The sequence below is a fragment of the Sander lucioperca genome, chromosome 9 (assembly GCF_008315115.2).
Source record: "Sander lucioperca isolate FBNREF2018 chromosome 9, SLUC_FBN_1.2, whole genome shotgun sequence".
Taxonomy (NCBI): Eukaryota; Metazoa; Chordata; class Actinopteri; order Perciformes; family Percidae; genus Sander; species Sander lucioperca.
The window spans coordinates 16,044,118-16,066,039 of record NC_050181.1 but is presented as its reverse complement, the minus strand read 5'-3'; the positions used below and the strand labels follow the sequence as shown (position 1 = coordinate 16,066,039).

Here is a 21,922-nt window from a genome sequence, read left to right as displayed (position 1 = left end):
GTCTTTTTCTGTTTAATCCTGTTCCACGTTTTAATGTTTTATAAGCACGGCTGTTTGAAACATGTGCACCAATACACAGGAGAGGACATTGGTTGGCCTCGTTACATTTGAACTTGCACAAGGCTTGTTTGACAGTGTTGTGTTGCTGTAGATCAGTGCTGGGTATCGCCCCCAAAAATGTCCAGTACCAATACTGTGAATTCAATACGAGTTCCTGGAAAAATCCATTTTGACAAAAATAAATTCCAACGTAACACATTACAATTTTTCCAGCTCCTGTACACCTTTGTGACACACACTGTAGTCAAGCCTCTCTTACAAAAAAAAAATTGTTCCTATACTCGATACTATGAAGGCAATTCTGTCACTGCCTAAAAGTACGGTAGTTCAGTACCCAGCCCTGCTGAAGATTCATAATCAGATTCATAATCATCCTAGTGAGAGGAAGCAAACTGGAACCAGATTCCTTACACTGCAGGTCAGGTTCAGCCAGCTTGCAGTTTTCTGCTTGGAGTGAAAAAGCAACAGCATTTCCTGTTCATATGTAATAATTGTTTTTGTGTTTTCCTGCCTAGTGTGTGTGTGTGTGTGTGTGTGTATATATGTATGTATGTATGTATGTATATATGTATGTGTATATGTGTATATATATATATTAGAGATGGCCCGATACCATTTTTTGCTTCCCGATACCGATTCTGATACCTGAACTTGCGTATCGGCTGATACCGAGTACTGATCTGATACCAGTGTGTCATATATTTTATTATGTTTTAACAACTGTATACTACTATCCCTGTATAGATGTGATATTATTTATATCTTTGTTGTCTGTCTGGCTCAGGTTAAACTCTTTGTGAAACATGAACAATGAATGCCACAGAACTCTCTTTTATTATGCAGTTTGACAGTCAGTTATAACGGATAAAGAACATAAATAAACTACTTTAACGTAGATTTTCTTCAGGGCTTTATTATGTGGGATCGGATCGGTGCATTAACTCCAGTACTTCCCGATACCGATACCAGCATTTTAGTCAGTATCGGAACATCTCTAATAGATAGATAGAGAATTATTGAATGTATCTTACCCTAGGAGTGTATATTAAATGAATAGTGGTGATTATGTTGCTAGATATTGTGTTTTGAAATTATTAATCAGGGTTATTTTTGATTTGAGGGGACAAAACGCCTTGACCTTCATCATGTTATACCAGGAACCTTAACTCAACTACAGCAGACATTCTAGAACCATGTAGTGGAGCGGAACTGTACTGTTTACAAGCATAGTAATACTGCAGTGCTAATGTGATTGCAGTTGCGCACATGAAGCTGTGCAGCTCTGTACCTGTGTGAGAGAAAAAAACGGAACTTAGCACAGTTCCCACACTTTCTCAGCGCGTGTTTGGGTTTTTTCTTTTCTGTCTTTTTGACGTGGATGAATAGACACATTTCCTGTTCAACTGGGTATCAGTTGATGAATGAAAGGTGGCACTCGTGGGGTAGTGTGAATTCTAACATGTTCCTGTTTTTCATTTGTTGTTGTTCCTCTGAAGGCTAGGTTGCCGCAAACACGTTTTGATGTTAAAATGAATACAAATTGAATGTAGGCACTCGCTCTCATAGAACACTGTCAAATGACTGAATCTTAATGGTTAGTGATGTCCCCGTTTCCCCTTCACCCCACCCTCCACCTCCTCCACTGAAAATCCCCAAATTCAGAGCTCACTGGCCTGTTATGAATCCATCATCCATTCATCAGCTGTTGCCATGCAGAATGGAAGACATGTTCATCTACCCATGGGAGGCCAGTCTTCCAGCCGATTGCACCTCCATGGAGGGTTAACCCTTCTTTGAACCCTTAGAGGGTCTGCAGAAGGCAGAGAGTCCTAAGCCAGATGTGCCCCCCCCGAGTCACTCCCTCCTTTGCTTTTCACACTGCAGTAAGAGACAGACCTTTGCCATCAAAGACACGTGCAGTCACCACATTGAAACACACACACACACACACACACACACACACACACACACACACACCCACCCCTACTTTCCTTAAAATGAGAGCAAGAGGTGGTCTCACCTGGGACTTGTGCTTACTCTTTACCCACTCATTAATCTGCACCAACAACCCCCCCTCGCGTGACCTGGAGCAATGCTGGAAATATGCATTTTCCAGTGGTGGAGATAATGCTCATCCATGTAAATAATGAATGCACAGGTTCAATCTTTGATGTCGTTGAACATCAAAGAGCACAGCTGACATGCTATCAGGGTTGGGTACCGTTTGGATTTTTATGATTCCGATGCCGAACTGGTACTTTTTAAAACGATTCCGATTCCTAAACCGATTCTTGAAAAACTGAAAAATGACATCAAAGACTTTTATAGTTTTTTTTTTTTTTTTTTTTTTTATTGAAAATGATTTAAATGTAACGATATATTAACGTTTTAAAATACTAAAATATATAATAATTAAACCTAAGTCACCTAACACACAACTACAATAATTTAACAATAAATAACAGTTACACTATTAACAAGTAACAACAAAATAAATGTTGAGTTGGTATGCTAACTAAACCAGCTTCAAACAAATGACCATATTTGCCTTCTCTGGCAAGACACCACACCTCTCCTGACTTAGGCCGGTTACACACCGGCTGTGTCGCGTGAGCGTGGCGTTTCTGTTGCATGGCGGCTGCGTGGATTTTTCTATGTCTTTACACACCAGAAACGTGTCTGACGCGGCGCTGCTACTGCTATCCTTGTCTGTACACATGTATGTTTCCCATTGATAAAATAAAATACCATGTTAAACATAAATATATACTGATTTGATTACAGCAAAGACAACGTCGGCAGTATTGACGGCAAAATAGGCTACAGAATATTTCGTTCTGTATTGACAGGTGCAATATTAGAAAATTGATTTTTTTTTTTTCTTTTTTACATTTATATCTGCATTTAAATCAAAACCTAGAGACTTTCAAACATCGTGTCATTTATGAATATGTATTCGTGTCAAAATGACATATAAACATCTTTTCCTTTTCTATTTTGCCTGGAAACCCTTCCAACACGCTTGTGTGTCGCGTGAAAAATAGGCGTCGGTTCTGTTTCTAGCATGCACGCGTTTTCGACGCGGCTCGAGCCGCGCCTGAGACGTGCGTGTCACGCAGGCAGTGTGCAAGCTCTAACCTGTTACCATGGGAGCCAAAATATAAACGGACACGCCACGCAGCTGACACGCTCACGCCACGCAGCCGGTGTGTAGCCGGCCTTATGGCATGTCCTGCACAGGAGAAAACTCTTTCAGATGGTGTCGAAGGGGCCTGTACACACCCAGGTATGAGTTTAAAAGGGCAGACAATTTGGGGAGGCTGTCCCGCTTCCCCCACCACCATCATCTCGCTGTCACTGGGACCAGGGACTGATGTCTGCAAGGTGTCGAACACCGTGCTTCCCTCTGCTTTAAGAGGTATCCCGCGTACCGCCGCATGTTTCAATAATTTCGACGTGCTTCCCCCTTTGCACGTAATCGTTTTGAAAAATGTGTTGCATTTTGCGATGTCGGAATCCTTGGCTGTGAAATATAGCCACACTTTCGACCGCTTCGCTTTAGGCATGTTAAATGCACTAAACGCTAGCTACCTAACGATAGACTAGCAGAGCAAGTGTAATACAGTATGTTTACTAGCGATCACGTGCAGTGAATGGTTAATATACTCTTTACGTCCATTTTGGTGAGCCCAAAGGGGAAAATATGGCATTTTAAAAGTAGCCTACATTTACGGTAGCTATCTAACGAAAGACTACAGAGAGAGTGTGATATTTTTACGTCCGTTTTGGAGCGACGGAGGGAAAATATTTCAGTCGACACATTAAGTGGAACCGAAATTTGCGTTCTAATCCGGTCCGATCCCTACCGGTTGCGTAGGAACTGGTTCCATAGTGGAACTGGGTTTCGGTACCCAACCCTAGTTTGTGTCAAGGTCTGCTTTCGTCAGTTTCATGGAGTATGTAATGGAGCAGAAGTCTGGCTCAACAGATGTCTATCGCTGGGATAAAGCCTGACCTGTGCCAGATGTCCCTCCCCTCTCGCTATCTCCGCCATCAAGGCTTAGCGCCGCCCAGAACCTTCGTGGTTTAAAGAAATACAAACAATCAGTGTTTTTTTACCCTATCTCAGGATAGATGGGCGGCACTATACTCCATCGCTGACCCCGTGCTGTGCAGATAGGTCGAGCAATGCGAGCCTAATGGAGCAGTAACAGCTGGTTTGACTCGGAATGGTTATAGTGTCCTTTTACACAGACCACACGGATTAACATTTTCACAAAATGACAACATGTTAAAACCTCTCTGTAATGTTACCATCATGATGTGAACTATACAAGACCAAAAGGCTATGTTTTTCTCTCTAACCCTCAGCACTAAAAGATGCTTATCTTATTTGTAGCCCAGGCTAAATTTATATTGTGACTCATTTTGAATGCGGAAACTTAAATGTAGCATTAAGAAAACAATGGGTCTTCTTGATCCAAAGTGGGTCACGGCCTGTTCCTCCCCTCAGGACAAGAAACAGTTTTGGATGACTACAGACGAGAGAGCGTTCAGCAGTATGCATCTCACTGTGAAAGTCAAGAACCATTGTTGTTCTGTTTGGAAATGCAATGCTTCCTTGAAAACTCAAACAAATCTGGTGTGACAGTCTTGACTCTTGTCTTTTCTTGGAGCTAGTTGAGTAGAGTTGTGTGGGCAAAGTCACTTCTGCTGTCGGCCTTGACAAATGCTCTCTGACTCGCTCTGTCTCTTTGTATCTCTGTACTCATCACTCTCCCATCGCTGCAAGGGAAAATCCACTGGATGTTACTTTACTGAAAAGGTCCTTTTTACATTTACAGATGAAGACTAGTGAAAATATGTGAAACTATCATCCAGTTCAATAGCCCTGCAGTAATTTCCAGTTTGTTGAAGCGTACACTGTGGGGCTGGATCCGAATACTCAAATATTTGTTTGATGGGCAGGTATTTGATTTTCAATTTTGGGATTCGAATATACGTTTTTTTTTAAAAAAAAACATGCATGCAGGCTAATATTCACTGCGGTGTTTTGTCAGGATTAGGCTGCTTGCTGCTTGCTAATTTATGCAGCGCTATGTCGTCCATCGCAGCCAAATATGGAGAAATGTTGGGTTAAAAGCGAGCAATCTGATGTGTGTGTAGAGGGCTGTATGGTTGTACTGTAGCAGCCTGGTGTCATTTTCAGGCAATTTGGTAAAGGTAAAAACTCGTACAGTCGTGCATAATGCCAATACAGCGAGGCACCGGCTGGCTCAGCATGCATTCACACACACTGCGTCGGTCGTCATTCATCAGACAGTCCGGCAAAAACACAGGTCTTTCCGTTTGTTTTGAATGCCTGCAAGCAAAAAGTTGAGTCCGGTTCAACTTTTCGAGAAAAGCAACCCGACGTTACATGATTGTTCAACCTACGCTGAACAATCATGTAATGTTAAAGGGTAACTACTGTTTTTTTTTTAACCTGGACCCTGTTTTCCTATGTTTTTGTGTCTAAGTGACTGATGGGAACAACAATCTTTGACATTGGTACAGTATTAACCCAGATAGCTGCAGTGGGCAGCGGCGAAACAAGCTACAATGTAAGTTAACAGGGCAATTGTCCAGCTTGTATTTACCTTACGTTCACAAAAGTGCTCGTTTTGCCGCTGACAGGCTCAGATTATTATTCTAAGTGTCTGACAACATTATGGAAAGGAGTTCTAAGGAGGTTGACCTTTCTGTTAAACACCTTTTTTTTTAAACATAAAATATGCGAAATTGCGTTCGCTAAAGCCACCAGACTCCATGTAAATAAACAGTAATTTTAGCATCGTAAAATACACTTCATTCAAAGTCGACGGAAACAAACTAATTACGACTATGAAAAGCCGCTTTGCGTCGTCTTTCCACTTTTCCAACCATCACAACTCTAGTTTTGGTTGAAATAAACACATAGTTTACCGATTTACCTGTAAAAAATATGTTGGCTCTATACACGCGTGGCTGCCGGTTACAGTGTTCAGTGTTGAGACGGCAAGACGAGTGCTTCGGGACCGTCTACAAACTACAACACCGAAAAGAGATACAAAAATGTTTTCAAAAATAGATAGATAATAGATAAATTTTTTTAAAGTAAGTGCTGTAGTACAACTAGCAGGAGACAAGTTATAATTGAGGTAAGTTTGGAGACACTACCTTATTTAATCATTAAATTAATAAATATTTTTGTTGTATCTCTTTTCGGTGTTGTAGTTTGTAGACGGTCCCTAAGTCTTGCCGTCTCAACACTGGAACTAAACGGAGTTGAATTAGCACAACTTTTATGCATTTCTTTCACATCTACTGCAGTCAGATTCACTGTGTTCACTCAGAAGGAATCACTTCACATGGGTAGACACTTGTAATGACATTTCGAACACGTTAAGAGGCTAAAAGCACGTTTAAAACCTGCCCTGTTTCAGCCTCCTGGGTGCAAACTGTAGCAGGAGGATAACACGGTGTAGACACCAACACCAATTGTTTTCGTTTTTCTCGCTACTGACAGCACTCCAAATTTACAAACAACAGAGCTACGTGTTGAAATCGACCGGAATTCTCCTTTAAGCACATATCCTGTTAGGTGCACTCAGTGTTAATATAGCCTAGTAGTAATCCCTGTTTGTCAAGGCAATTTCTTGTGCCTGGGTGTACATCGGCATGCTTTTTGAAACTTTTCCGGTTGTGACATTGCGTTATGTTTATGACTCATTCACCAGTCATGTCGGCGGCTACTGTAAATCACAGCTACCAAGGCATCTACGTAGGTTAGTCATTTCAGTTTGAATGGCAGGTAACCTACTGTAAAATGTGCCTGGCACTCAGCATATTAATCAGAATCAAAATCACAAAGGGGTTTATTGCCAAGTAAGTTACACTTAGAAGGAATTTGCCTTGGTTGTTGGTGCATACATAAGCATATTGAACATCAATATGAAATAATCAAACAATAAACACAGAAATAAATACGTACATATAGCTGTTTAACATTAAGAAAGAAAAAAGAGGCTGTATGGATTAGTTTATAGTAAGTACAGTAAGTAAAATGAATATAAATAGTAATGTCATAATATAATATCAATTAAATATAAGTACAATTTACATAAAACACTTAAAACATAAAGAAAGATATGTCATGTGTACATACTGTAGTTTTGGCTTCATTGGTTAGAAAATCACACTTCAAACTGTGTTGGACAAATTTGCATTAGAGTATATGTTCTTTCAGATGTATTAAGTACTCAGTGGTTTGAGGCTAATGTTGGGTAAGTAAACACTCTAAAGACACAGCTGATATGAGAGCCAGATAAGAGGGACTCATGAATGTTCACTGTTATGGTCCATTTAACTCAGTGATCTGTTGGATATAGACTCTTTGGTCTTCTTGTGTAAACTTTGGCTGCAGGCCATTGGAGTAGGACATTTGCTGGGTGTCTTTCCACATTACACATTAATGCACCTCAAATAGATCTACAACTGTTACGCTTTTCATTCACAAAGGTGGGATATGTTGTTCCCTGTTTACTTGTGGATCGCATTTAAAAAGATGTTGTGTGCTTTTGTAGTTTTGCTCTACTTTGGTTGTTCTACTTTTATTTTAGTCACAGTTCATTCCCCTAAGCAACATGGAGGCACTGTCACAAAAAGGATGCTCTCTTTCTTTAGGTTTGCACAACTCTTTTCTCTTTTTTTTTTTTTTTCCTGCGATTTTCCCTCTCGCATTTTCTTCTCGTCTTCATCACACGCCTGCAGTCTGTCACTCTCCCTCTCTCTGACCCAGTAGGTTTGGCATCCTCCTTACCAGGCGTTCAGCCAGAAGTGACAACAGCTTTCATCACACACCTTCCCTTTTTCTAAACGGTAAACCATTGTGTGTGTGTGTGTGTGTGTGTGTGTGTGTGTGTGTGTCCTCCCTCCAGGGCTCCACTCTGTCATATTAATGTGCTTTCCCTGTTTTAACGGATGCTGTCACCTTGGAAACGGATAACTTTTAGAAACAGCCTTGCAGGTGGGTTGTGCATGAAATAGACTAGGGCCGGGACGATATGCATGCTTGCCGATTCGATTTGTATTGCAAATTTAATTTATTGCGATTCTAGAAGTATTGCGATGCGATAGTATTTATTATTGCAATTTTCTTTTGGAGAATACACTTCTAGAGACATGACACATTTCTAAAAACTACTTGTTTTCTGAGAAGAATGCACATCACGTCAGTCAGTCTGACATTTATTTCCTTTGTTAAGAAGTACATAACATGGGGCGCCCGGATAGCTCATCTGGTAGAGCGAGCGCCCATATATAGAGGTTTACTCCTCGATGCAGCGGGCCCGGGTTCGGCCTCGACCTGCGGCCCTTTGGTGCATGTCATTCCCCCCTCTCTCTCCCCTTTCATTTCTTCAGCTGTCCTGTCAATAAAGGCCTAAAAATGCCCAAAAAATAATGTTGCTTAAAAAAATAAATCAGATTAGTATTTTTGGGTGCAAGCCAAGGTCAGGTTGTCAATAAGATTAGGTAAAGATACCACGCTTCGATCCTTCAGAGCCTGGCTGCCAAATGGAGGAACAGACTGAAATGTAATAGAAAAAAAACAGACATACCTCATAGACAACCACGACAGTGAAATCATTCTGAAATTACAGCAACAGCTAAATATCTGAAGTAAATAGTGTGGATGGCTATAGCTGAAACCGTAAAGTAATATCCTGTAATGAAAACACTGAAGTCCATATTTTCCTTGAGGGCAAATAACAGTTGAGGCTGAGAGTAGGTGAGAACAGACTTGATATGTGTGAGGTGATGAAAGCTCCCGCTCCTTTTTGTCAGAACAAATTAAGAGTTTGATTCCAACATGCTATTATTCAGTGAGAGCAAAAAGTGACCCAAACTGCCTGAGATACGTCCGTTTCTCCTTTTTAAAATGTAGGCAGTGGAGAACTTGGTTTGATTCTGGTTGGCAAAACCGATGAAGAGATTTCATCATTGAACATTTCTGTCCAAAGGTAGTCAAATGAACTCAATATTCAAATGCATTACCCCCTCCTAACAACAGGTTGACAGGGAATAATCAACCTTACTACAATCATATTGTTAAATAACTCAGAATGGGACATAATGGGCCTGTACTGTTATGTGTGTTATTCTTGTGGGGTCACTGGAAAATTCCATGCTGGTTCTCGATTGATGTTTCCTGAAAAACATGTTTATTTTTTAGGTGTCTGCACGCATCTCCCTCCTCTCTGTCTGGCTCCACCAGTGATTGACAGATTTACTGACTGACTGACTGACTGACTGCTAAACCGACCGACTCATCTGCTTACTGTCTGGCTAAATGTGTGGCTAGTTTACTGAACGGTTGGCTCATTGGGATAACTGACTGACTGAAGGGCTGGATGGAAGACCGTCTGTCTGGCTAGCGAATGGCTGTTTCTGTAATCTGGAACACTGTTTGCTGGCTGATGGTGTAAGTGGACTTCCTGGTTAATTAAAAAAAATGAAATTCAGTGCCATCGTGTGTAAATGAGTCGACGGCCTGGTGACGCCGAGTTGTCTTGGCCTTGTTTTTGTGTTGTTTGTCTTGTCCTGGCGAGGGGGACGGGGACGGGGAAAGTCCAGCTGTGTCACTGTGACAGAAAGAGGAACCAGAGAATCGAAAGGGAGAAAGAAAGCGAGAGGGGAAGAGAAGGGAAGGAAAGGAGAGTACGTGGATAAAGAAGTTGTCCCGCAGAGAAAGAGAGGAAGTTGGATGTGCAATGAGTGAACTGGGTGTGATGGTGAAGTGTCTGCTCTCATCAGCGCTCAGTCTGTGCTGTCCACATGGCGATTTGGAGTGTGTGTGTGTGTGTGTGTGTGTGTGTGTGTGTGTGTGTGTGTGTGCGTGTGTGTGTGCGTGTGTGTGCGTGTGCGTGTGCGTGTGCGTGGCATAATGTTGAGGTGAAATCTGCTCATGGGTCAGACCACAGGGAGTCACCACACACCACCATGCCCTTATAAGGAGTGTCTAGTGTCCCTGTGAGCCATCCATCCATCCATCCATCCATCCATTCACAGCATCCCACCTATTTTTCCCTAACTCTGTTGCCGTAGAGGTTCTCCAGAGGCGAGGTGGGGTTAACACAGCCGGATGACGACTATTTACTGTGACAGATGGGATTGTCTGTTACGGCTGGGTTAAAAAAAAATTGATTTTCCGATTCAAATAGATTTTTCATATGAATGATCCAATATCAGTTCATATCCAGAAACCAGAATAGATCTCTGTCTGTTTCATATCGAACAAGAAGACCTAAGGAATTTTGACATGCTTAGCTCGAAAAACACTCCATATCCAAAAAAAAAAACTGGAAAGGCCATTTTAAAAGGGGTCCTTCTGTCACCTCAAGAATTCAGAATGAAATGTCTCTCAATACTCACCGGCTGTAGAGTCTGTAGAGTTGCACGTTATTGTGTTTGACTGCTGTCTTGTGTTCTTGTCAAATAAAAAAAGTATGTAAATAAATGAACAAACTGCCTTGGGTAAACATTGATACTTTTAATAAGGCGCCAGGTTAGAGGGGACCTTGTACATTTGTAGAATCTCTTTCATATCCAAGCAAAATGAGTTTTGCCACTGAAATATCCCAAATTGGCATTGAATTCGGGAATCGAATCAAATCGGGACCTTGTGAATCGGGAATCGATTCGGGAAATCAGTGGTGCGATACCCAGCCCCAGTCTTCTCACTCTCGCATGCTAGTTTGTGCTTCTGTATTTTTGCATCTGAAGATGGAAGATTAAACACGTTGTAATTCTAATCTCAGTTTGTTGAGAATAACACACAGTAAGATGTCTAAATAATGCTTCCTGTTGCAGTGCATGTAGTATTGATGCATGCATACAAGCTCTATCTCGGAGTCTGTCTTGAGTTCAGATGTCCAACCAGAAATCAACTGGTCCGACCTAAATACGCCACAGCATTTTGACATTTCAAGTCACAACACAACATGTAATGAAATGTGGTAATCATACACAACACTAAGGGAAGGGAATCCTTGGTAATCTCATGATTGATATTTCATAATTCAGAACTGATTCTCAATTGAATAAATAGAAAAGGGGGCACCATTATCAGGCTCTTACTCCACTGGAATGCAATATGAAACGTAGCTGGTCATGATGGGAGGTCACTATCTGACTGAAAAGGAACATCAAAATAAAAGAGTGTACGCATTTTATTTAACTGGTTATGAATTAGTTAACTGCATTCATTTGAAAACATTCTAGTCTTTCTGGCCGTATAAGAATAGTAAAATGAAAAAGGCCTTTATTTGAGAGGACAGCTAAGTATATGAAAGGGGGGAGAGACGGGGGATGAAAGGCAGCAAAGGGCCTCAGGGTGGAATCGAACCATGGGCCGCTGCAGTAAGCACTGAGCCTTTGTACATGGGGCGCACGCTCAACCAGGTGAGCTACTAGGGCTCCCCTTACCCACATTCTTGAGAGAATGCGACCGTGCCATCCATTTATTTTCTGCTCTCACCCTGCAGGGAGTTCTAGTACAGTGCATCCTAGTGACTATTAGCAGCCGCAGCTTGTCAAAGGATATTTAATACTCCAGTGAACATGCAGCAGACAGCCTTAATCAGCTTTATTTTGGCTACATTGGTGTAGATTTCACTGTTGAATAATTCAGTGTGTGTTTTTTTTGTGATGGGGAGGGCTGTATTTGTTTGCTGAATGCTTGTATGTGTCAGCCTGTCAGGAGGAAAGGTGAAGTTGGTTAATGTGGAAAGTCGATACCTCTCTGTACCTCTCCGGTGCACAGATGGTATGTGCACGTGGGTGCAGACACGCATGTTTTTAACGTGCTGTGTGCCATTGTTTGTCTTTCCAATATCGTTTTATTTCTGCTCAGTCTATGTTGATTTTAACACAAATTCCTTCTTTTGTCTTGTTTCAGAGACAAAGAGAAAGCGGATGATATAGACAGCAAGCCGGCGTCCTCCACCAGAGAAGGTATACCACACACACACACACACACACACACACACACACACACACACACACACACACACACACACACACACACACACACTTAAACAGTTAGCTAGCTAGTGCAGGCAGTCATGTTTGAGTAAGACCACAGTCTAAACTGCCACTGAGGCGCATCAGCCCAGTAACAATGCTGTGGTTTAGATGATTACAGTACAGCGGGGATTAGCCTGCACTTGTTGTATTAAACTTTCTCTCTCCGAGGCAGTTGAACGGTTTGTCCTTGGGGCTGTTAAAGAGAAACACTGAACCTTCAGTCAATATTTCTCGGATATGGGCAGGGGGAAGGGCTTCCCAAACTTTTGACATCAGAAGCCCAGAAGATATCCACATCCCACTGCTTAAGTTTGATGCAAGTTTGCACTAACAGATGCCAACTGAAAAGACTGTTAGATTGCCTGTATTATATACAGAAAGAGCAAAACTTGTAATGATCGTCGCATTCTTCAAATGTCTTAATGTCTACTAAGTGAAATGACTGTGACTTTAAGCAACATTTGAGCAATTTTCATAATGTGTACCTGATGAAACTACTGATGCCACTCAAAGGCTTCTGCTTACCAACCCATGAGTTAGACATGGCCACATGTTTTAGAAGATTAAACATGATTCGGCAATTGTACAGGCTTTTCTTGAGGACATGAATCTGACTCTGGGGAAAAAAGCATGTTTATGTAATCGGAAAGGGCTGTGGACTACAAATGCCTTGTCGTACCGGAAAATTTAAATGTTTGGAACATGAGCATAATAAAGGAAGCATAAATAAGGCAAAGTTGTCCAGGTGGGTTGAAAAAAAACAAATTACACGTTTAGATCTGCAAATTAAAATGTGCTTTAAAAAGCTATAGTGCACAACTATTCATAATGAATGAACTTCCGTCACATTCAAGCCGTTGCCAAATGAGTTGCTACAAAGCTAACTAAGACTATCAGCTCCACACAACTCTCTCTGTATTTCTCAGTACGGCTAGCTTTACAAAATGGTGTATTCCAGCGACTTTCGCGCACAGAAACTTGAGCGAAGATAAATACCTCTTCTAAAGAGCCCGTAATGTATTTTTAATCCTCCGTGTCCTCCTTGGCCACGAGCAACTATCATACAACTATCATGTGGATGCACCGACAGTGTTGTTGTCATTACTTTTTCAATTCCTCATGGGGGCAACAGAAACTACGCACTGTAGCTTTAAGAGAACAGCTGCAGTTATTTTCTGTTGGCATGACAATTTTCGCCCTGCTTTGTCTTTTGCAAAAAATATGTTCATTAAAGGTGCCCTGGGCCTGTGGAGTTTTCTTGTGAACAAACAAAAATCCTATTTACCTTCAGTGTTACTCACTAAAACGTCTTGTGTATAGGCCCAAACAGACAGACGTGTAATTTAGGTAACTTCTCCGTCCTCATTAAGCATTTGCGAGGCTAATAATCACCTAAATCATGATTTCTTTCACATCCATGTTTGCTAATTTGCAGTCTTCTTCTTTAGCGCTTCTTCACCTTTTGTTTGCGGGTTGCTGCTTTTCTCTGCGTCATCACTACCAACCGTCGATAAGCGGAAAACATGTGAAACCAACAGCAGGATGTGAACTACACACACTCATTTGTGCTTTCTTTTCACAAACGAGCACCCATTCATAAAACAGCGCTGCTCCATAGTGATACCAGCAGTCCAAAACTCCACAGGGTACCTTTTTAATCAAGAACTTGCATTAAAAATGGATCTCACTGATTGACATAAATCCTACTTTTTGCCATTTGTTCATGCTTCTCTGTCCGTGTTGTTGGTTATAGGTTAACACGCTGATATTAGACGTGAAAGTGCTATTGACATCTGATAATTGTACTTCTCAAACCTTTTCCCACTTTCCATATACGAGACAAATATTAAACCTTGTAGTAATACAAAATGCTGACTCACATTCATTCGCTTGGCGTTTGCTCTGAGCACGATTTCTCTCTGAACAGAGGTTGTTTCAGAGAGCAGGGGAGGCAATTTAAACGTGGCACTCATTTTGGTGCTTGGAGTTTGCTTTAATTATACAGCACAATGCTGCACAGTTTCACAAGCACATTTTTTGGAAGCAAGTGGAATGTTTAAATTGAGGATAAAGGAGGACAGTTTTCTCTTTCAGGTTGTGTCACTGAGAACAACCATAATGGAAACTAAAGGCAGGTCGCTGATCAGGACCGACAAGTTGACTCACAGAATATAATGTTCCCCAGTCACACAAATCTGACGTTTCCTTAAACAGCATTTGGGCAATTTTTTATTTATTTTTTTTTTTTATTAAAAAATGGATTTGGTCATTCTTGTTCCAGGGTCCGTTTTTTCACAATAGCTCTTTTTTGTCTTTTCTTTCTTTCTTTCTTTCTTTTAAATTGGGAGCTTCTTGTAAAGGGCATTATTACAAAGAGAAATCTATTGTTGTCTCAGATTTGTACTTTTTAAATGGTTTGTGGTTTGCACCCTAAGCATATTCTTCACAAAATTGAAATATCCCTTTTACATGGTATACTGTTATTAATACTATATGTGCTATTCCGCTTTATTCGAACCCACGTCAGCTAATGGTAAATACTATGGAAAAGAGGAAAATCAAAGTTTCCACACTTTCGGTCCAGGCCATAGAGATAAGTGGCTGAGAAAGAGGAACCAAGCAGACGAGAAAATTCCCTGCGTCGTTTTTCCTTCCCTGTGTAGGAATCAGACTGACTCGTAGCAACGGGAAAGTCTCATGTGACAGAGAGCAGCGTATGCTTCTGTAAAGCTCGGTAGGTGCAACAATTTAATTTCTAGTGTGCCAGTCAAGAATAATGCTTACCCATTGTGCTGATAATCACCTTGGGTAAACGTGTTTATGATATGGAGTGGCTCACCCTCTGCATGAACGAGATGTATGTATGATGATGCAGGTGGACTCAACATGTATTCAACCTGCGGTTGTCTTGTCACAGGTTAATGCCTGACACTGTAGATACCATCTGAAGACTCGAGTCTGCAACTGTAGTCCCATTCTGGACACATCACTGCTAAACCATTGTATTACCAGTGTTGGGCAAGTTACTTCCAAAATGTAATACATTATAGATTATTAGTTACTGTCATTTGAGAGTAATTAGTTATATTGCAATATTACGGTCTCTGAATTGTAATGCTTTACACTACTTTTGAGTTACTTTCACCAAAATTAACAGCGGAAGTTAAGTTAACAGGTAGCTTGTGAATTTCACCACTGGATCAATAAAGTCTCCTCTTTATCCGCTTTAATACATCATAGATTATTACTAATATTTTGTATAATGAATATGAATATGCAAAGTAACTAAAGCTATAAAAATAGAGAAGTAAAACGTACAGTAGGCAAGTAGGAGAAAATGAAAATACTCAATTAAAAGTACCTTACAGTTGTATTGAAGTACGGCATAGTTACTTTCCACGACTGAAAAAAAGCAATAATATGCATTATATGCATAATATTACCGAAATTTAATTAGTAATGTGTTATAGTACTGCGTTACAGCAAAAAGGAATACATTACTGTAATTGCGTTACTTAAACGCGTTACTCCCAACACTGTGTATTACACAGAATTACAATACATAAGTGCCAAATGAAGTTAACTTCTAGGTAGTCTCGCCTTGCCAGACCTGGCTAGTCCACACAGCAGAAGCATGCACTTAACTGCTAGTAAAGTTAACTGTGACAGGATATTTTGTGAGGCTTGGACATGCATAAACATACACACTGGCATGTTTTATTGGCTTAGCAGTGCAGAAACCTGACTTTACAAACACCCAGTCTTTGTTCTTTTTGTCTAATGCTTTGCACTCATACCTCTCCTCGTCATATACAATCAATCATTGTGTTAGGTTGATACACGTCAGGATATTGGCTTGATGCATCTTGCAAGCGTTTGAAACTTCATTTTTTTTTTCTATCGCTTACTCTTTACTGGATCTGGAGACGGCTCCGTTTTGTTCGAGTCCAAGTGTTGCTCTGAATTATTGCTTTCTCCGTGAACTGTAACCTTTAGCATACCAGAATGCAATGCAGCTACAGCTTGAGTGACATCACTCCCCAGTGTTCACAAAGTAATCAGCTCGCTAGCTATGTTAAAACACACACACACACACACACACACACACACACACACACACACACACACACACACACACACACCTACCTACCTATGACTCAAAATCATAAATTTGCTCTCTGGAGGTTGTTAAAAACAATTCTGGTGCTGTGTAGGAAATTATACATTAATGATTTCCAACAGTGTAACAGTATGTGAATACTTTTCCTTAAGGCATCTCTTAAAAGCTTGAATAGGACTTTTTTTTTTTTTCCTACTCTTTGCTTTGAATGAAAAGGCATGTCAAATCAAGAATTGTATTGGTTGTCACTGGACCTTTTTAATTGTCACATGGTGTGAAGAAACACTCCGTTTTTTGATGTTGCTGAGAAGTCTTTGGAAACTTCCTCTGATAGAACTGGTTTGTTTTAGTGGTGAAGTGATACCTGAGGGTAGCAGAAGCAGAGTTTGGCTGCGGATAAAGGCAAGGGAGTCTGCTGAGGAACTTAGCCGTCGGTCTAGATAATGAATGCTGTAGACTACTGCAGCACATGCACCGACACGATATCACGCCAACTTGAATCCCCGGTAGTGAACTGTAACGTAAAGCAGCACTGCCCCCTTCTGGTACAACCTTGTGTTTAAACCCCAGATTCAATCACGACTGCATGGAAGTCATCATCAGACGGAGACATTATAAGATTTCTAATTTCTCCGGAATCAAATCTGTCATTGTAGATGAGGAGTGCAACAGGAGGAATGAATGCCACTATTAGAAATAGTCGACAGCTTGCTGGAGGCTGTGCAGAGAAATGCAGTGTGATTATCATGCGCACGCTACAGCACAGAGTCTCTTCTGTTGTCGCTTCACACTTTGGCTTGTTAAGTCCAAGAGAGGTTGATCTCAGCGTGTGTAAAAAGAAACAACTGTGTGCTCTTTATAGTTTCTTCTCACAGTATGAATCTGCAACAACATGTCCTTTTAATAGACCGACTCTAAACGACAGATGTGTGTAAAGACTAGGGCTGCACAATATATAGTTTTTATCGTCACTGCAGTATCAACTGGCGCAATAAACGCATCACGAAAAGGCTGCCACGTATCGCGAAAGACACAAGATTTGTTAGTTAAAAGAAAATATTAGTAGAAAACTGCACCTTAAAATGTAAACGCCAATCCATTTTTTAGTGGTGCCAATTCAATGTTCAGTTGGGTCCATAAAAGAATATTGGAAAATGATTCCCTTTCATTTGTTTTAAATTCAACAAGCAGTTTGTTGTATTTTAGCAGAACACTGACAGCAGGGCGCCTGGGTAGCTCACCTGGTAGAGCAGGCGCCCATATATAGAGGTTTACTCCTCGACGCAGCGGGCCGCAGTTTCGACTCTGCCCTGCGGCCCTTTGCTGCATGTCATTCCCCCTCTCTTCCCTTTCATGTCTTCAGCTGTCCTAAAAGCCTGGCCCAAAACGCCCAAAAAAATAATCTTAAAAAAAAAAAAGAATACGGAGAGCAGCAGAACTGAATACACTTTAATATCTGTTTATCGCAAGTAATATCATTATTGCAATATTCAACAGCTTTAATGCACATTTCCCTCATTGTGCAGCCCTGTTAAAGACTTTAAGTCCGTTTTTAGAGTGCGTCTTTATTTAAATTTAAATTTTCAAATGGCCATCAGAATACTTTTGTTTCCCACCCGACATGAACATAACAAAAATCGTTGGAACCCAGCCGGGTTGTACTATTCCCATTAGCATCCCCATGATGTGCTGTGGCGTTTTACTGCGACCATGGCCATATATTCTGCTGCTGTAAGTTAAGGCCTGCTGTGATTACAGAGTGTGTGACCACCCTCCATGGCGGAGGAGGTAGGCTTTTCTCCTGGAAATTGCTACCTACCTACTGCCTCTTGCGTCCAATAAAACCTTTTATAGAGTGTAACTGCCATTTAGGGCTACATCCCTGTGTTTGGCCACGTTTAGAAAGGCCTGAATCCTAAAGAGAGAGAGAGAGAAATGAGTTCAGAACCTCAGCAGTTTTGTCCACCACATTTTTGCTTTCTCAAACTCTTTACTGACCAGGAGACACACACACACACACACACATATACACATACATGAACACACGTGCACAATGTGAAGGCAAAGTAGTTTTTGACTAAATTCTTGCAGTCTGTACATGCATGCTTTATAAACACACACAAAATGTTCTTTATGTCACAAATGTGAAATGTGGCAGTGATGGCCTAGAGGTTAAAGAAGCGAGCCTGTGACCGGTAGGTCGCTGGTACAATCCCCAGACCGACAGGATAAAGTCTGGGTGGGGAAAGTGAAAGAGCAGCGCTTGTGCCTCCCCTCATTACTACCACTGAAGTGCCCTTGAGCAAGGCCCAAACGTGAAGGCCCCTGACATTTGTTGCCTTGATTCAGGTAGCCAAAAAGAAAAAAAAAAAACTTGAAATACTAGTGAAGAATTTGGTGCCAGTCCAATGCGCTGGCTTGTAGTTTGCTTTGCTACAAATGTCTGCACTCAGAAACATACACACACACACACACACACACACACTTCCAGATTAGCTCCAATAAACTGAGCTACAATAGCAACTATTCAATTAGAAAATGTTATCAGTCGGAACAAATGGAAACAACCTGTGTTGGATAGGAGTCCTACTTGGATAAATGTCTCTGTTTATATCAAGTACACAGTTAACTGCACATGGAATGTATCTTCTATAAACATATATGTATTCATGTCTGTTTTTTTTATGTCTGTTTTTCACTACTGTATTCTGACCATCAGGTTTGCTGGAATGGGTAACCTGCTAAAAGTCCTAACAAGGGATATAGAGAACTATCCACACTTTTTCCTGGACTTTGAAAGTAAGTCTGGCGGAGGAGTGGAACAAGGGGAGAAAAGGTGGATGGAGAAAGAGAGGGAGGGAGAGGGGGGGGGGGTGGGAGTTGTAACCAGCTCAGCCGTTTCCTTTCTGTCAGCAGGTCTCTGCTCCGAATCACCGAGCCCCGACCGAGTCTGCTTATGCTCCTCTCTTCCTTTCCTTTTTTTCACTCGGTCATGACCTCCTGCTCTTTCAGCTTCGATCTGCCATTTCTCACGTCTTTGGTCAAATAACTTCTTGATGACTTCTTAACAACACACTTTTTCTTTCTTTCTTCCTTCCTTCCTTCCTTCCTTTCTTTCTTCTTTCTCTTCTCTTGCAGAAACCAAATGGGGAATCTGTTAAAAGTGCTCACTTGCACAGAGCTTGAACAGGGGCCAAACTTTTTCCTTGATTTTGAAAGTGAGCACAGCTTATATCTGTCTTCCCCTTATCCCTAATTCATTTCTCCTTTAACCTCTCTGGTCAGGGTTCGGCCTATTCAACTAATGAATTGTCAACCTTTCTCCTTTGTAATGCATTTATTATAATTCATGATTGATTTCAGTCTGCTTCTGAAATCCATTCAATCCATGCCAAGTTGAAGAAGAATGGAGCTGACCCTTGACCTTTTTTTTTCTGCTTTTGTCTGCTTTTACTAACTTATCTGCATGCATGCCCCCGTATGTGCACTTATAGTGAGACACATTTCATTCATGCGTATATGTGACATAATGTAATCACTAACACAATATTATCAGGTCCATTTTTATACTGTATTAAACCGTGTTTAGCCTTGTTTCTCTTCCTGCATAGTCCTGTTATCTGTAGTCACCCTTTTTCATTACACAATCAGTGTTAGTGCTTCCTCGTGTTTGCATAAAATAGACAAATTAGTTCATTCTAAAACAGATAATAAATCTGCTTTGGCTATTTTTTTTTTTTTTTTTCTAAAACCTCCTACAGAAAAAAAACACAATAAGCCTCCACAGTTGCATTTCAGCCAACCTCAGGCTGTGTTTATTCAGCAAAGAGGAAATAATGGGAGTGGAGGGGTTTTAAAATGCAAAACAGAGCCCAGACTGAGTTTTGATGTCACCGACGCTCTATATTTATATTTAGAGCTGTTCTTCTTTCTGTGGGCATGATAGCTAAAGCGTGTTACTTAAGAATCTGTACTTTCCTGTAGAAACCCTGTGATTGTATTTTTAGACCTTACATGGACTCCCACAATATTAAAATATAAAACAGCATGCTTGTCTGTAGGTTGCAGGCATGGCAGAGTGCAGTAGAATTCAGTTTATTTCAATTATAGACTTCCTATATTCAGACACAATGAATTCAATCTTTTTTTTTTTTTTTGTTGTTTTTGCCGTAAAAATTCCATGAGAATTGTGATCCAGACTTACATTTTTTTGCACGTCTCATTAACCAGGTTCTACTGTAGCTCCCATGTCTATCCAAGAGCTTGCTTTAGAATGCTTTTGGATCAGACTGCCCTGTAAACATTTCACTGTAGTAGAACACTTAACAGTTTTCAGCACATACTGTATAACTCCATGCTAGTTCTTTTACAGTCAAACTCCAGATATGGCTGCTTTGAAATATACTCCGAAATCCAGATTTCTTTTGTTTTAATTTTTTGGTGTCAACAGAGAAGCGTGACTTCTTTGAGCGTGAGGCAGGATGCAGTAAATGCACCCGGCTCCAGTGTAGCAGATCCATTATGGATACTTGATTATGAAACTGGTGGGGAGCCATTCGGTCTACAGTTGAGTGCTTTCACTCTTTTATGGACAACTCCAGTCTTATGAGTGTAGTAAGTAAACGCATAATGTTTGGAGTTTGTATTTCAAATTAAAGGCATCAGTCATACTGACTGTGTGTGGACTCGTGTATAGTCTGTATGTGCTAAAAGCTACAACTGTTTACTGAAGTGAAATAGTGCTTTTAGCTTTGACACAGTTCATTGTGCTGATTGCTTTTGTACTCCTCAGCACAATGAACAAACTTTGAGTTGCTCTTTAGAGACAAAACCACTCAGCACACATGCCCATCTTCCTCCAGAGTGTTCCATCAGGATCAAAAACACTGTTGTTTTTGCTTATTTAACTAAAGCCCTTTCACATCAAGTTACCGTGCCAAATTAAAGATGCATTATAAATCTCCTAACCTTACAAAACAGTCGCAAATTGACTCTTGATGTGAAAAGGCAAGAATGATCAGTTTTGAAATGTGTCTGTATTGTATTGCCTGCTACAGTAACTCAGCTAAGTGTGTGTGTGTGTGTGTGTGTGTGTGTGTTAGATGCCCAGCCGACAGAAGGAGAGCGTGAGGTGTGGAACCAGGTGAACTCAGTCCTCCAGGACTCTGAGAACATCCTGACTGGCCTGCAGGCGTACAAAGGAGCAGGCCAGGAGATCAGAGATGTAGGGAACACACACGCACACGCACACAAAACTAACTACTACAACCCGCAGACTGTATATAAAGATGGACGATTGCGTCTCCACTTCCTCCCACTGTAATTTTGAAACCAGAGTCTGCACAGTAGTGACCAAAGTGATCTGTTCAAAGAAAAAGGTTAAAGGAATGGCAATTCAGTGTGTTTTCAACCCTTTGTTGAACAGAGAGCGCCATCTAGTGAGCTCAGAAAATAAAGCTGTACTGCAGCCAGCCACCGGGGGGGGGGGGGGCAAATCAATAAGTTTTGGCTTCACTTATACAGTCTATGCATCAACCCCACACACAAAGACTTTACATGTCTTGTCCTACGTGAATAATATAAGAAAAGTGTTCTGTTCTTTCTCGTCAACAACACCCGGGACCATACAATACACAC

The 21,922-nt window shown here is 41.0% G+C and overlaps 1 protein-coding gene across 3 annotated transcripts in view; it reads left to right on the top strand.

Moving 5' to 3' along the window:
- fam49a (family with sequence similarity 49 member A) overlaps positions 1 to 21,922 on the top strand; it is a 44,119-nt gene that overhangs the window by 14,389 nt on the left and 7,808 nt on the right. Inside the window, exons 2-5 of one of the 3 annotated variants that reach the window (XM_036005377.1) lie at positions 12,038 to 12,093; positions 19,005 to 19,084; positions 19,424 to 19,503; positions 21,388 to 21,509. In XM_036005377.1, coding sequence (XP_035861270.1) covers positions 19,431 to 19,503; positions 21,388 to 21,509 — 195 coding nt within the window. In that variant the 5' untranslated portion in view covers positions 12,038 to 12,093; positions 19,005 to 19,084; positions 19,424 to 19,430. The remainder of the gene's footprint in view (positions 1 to 12,037; positions 12,094 to 19,004; positions 19,085 to 19,423; positions 19,504 to 21,387; positions 21,510 to 21,922) is intronic. The other 2 variants (XM_036005378.1, XM_036005379.1) reach the window with 2 other exon arrangements.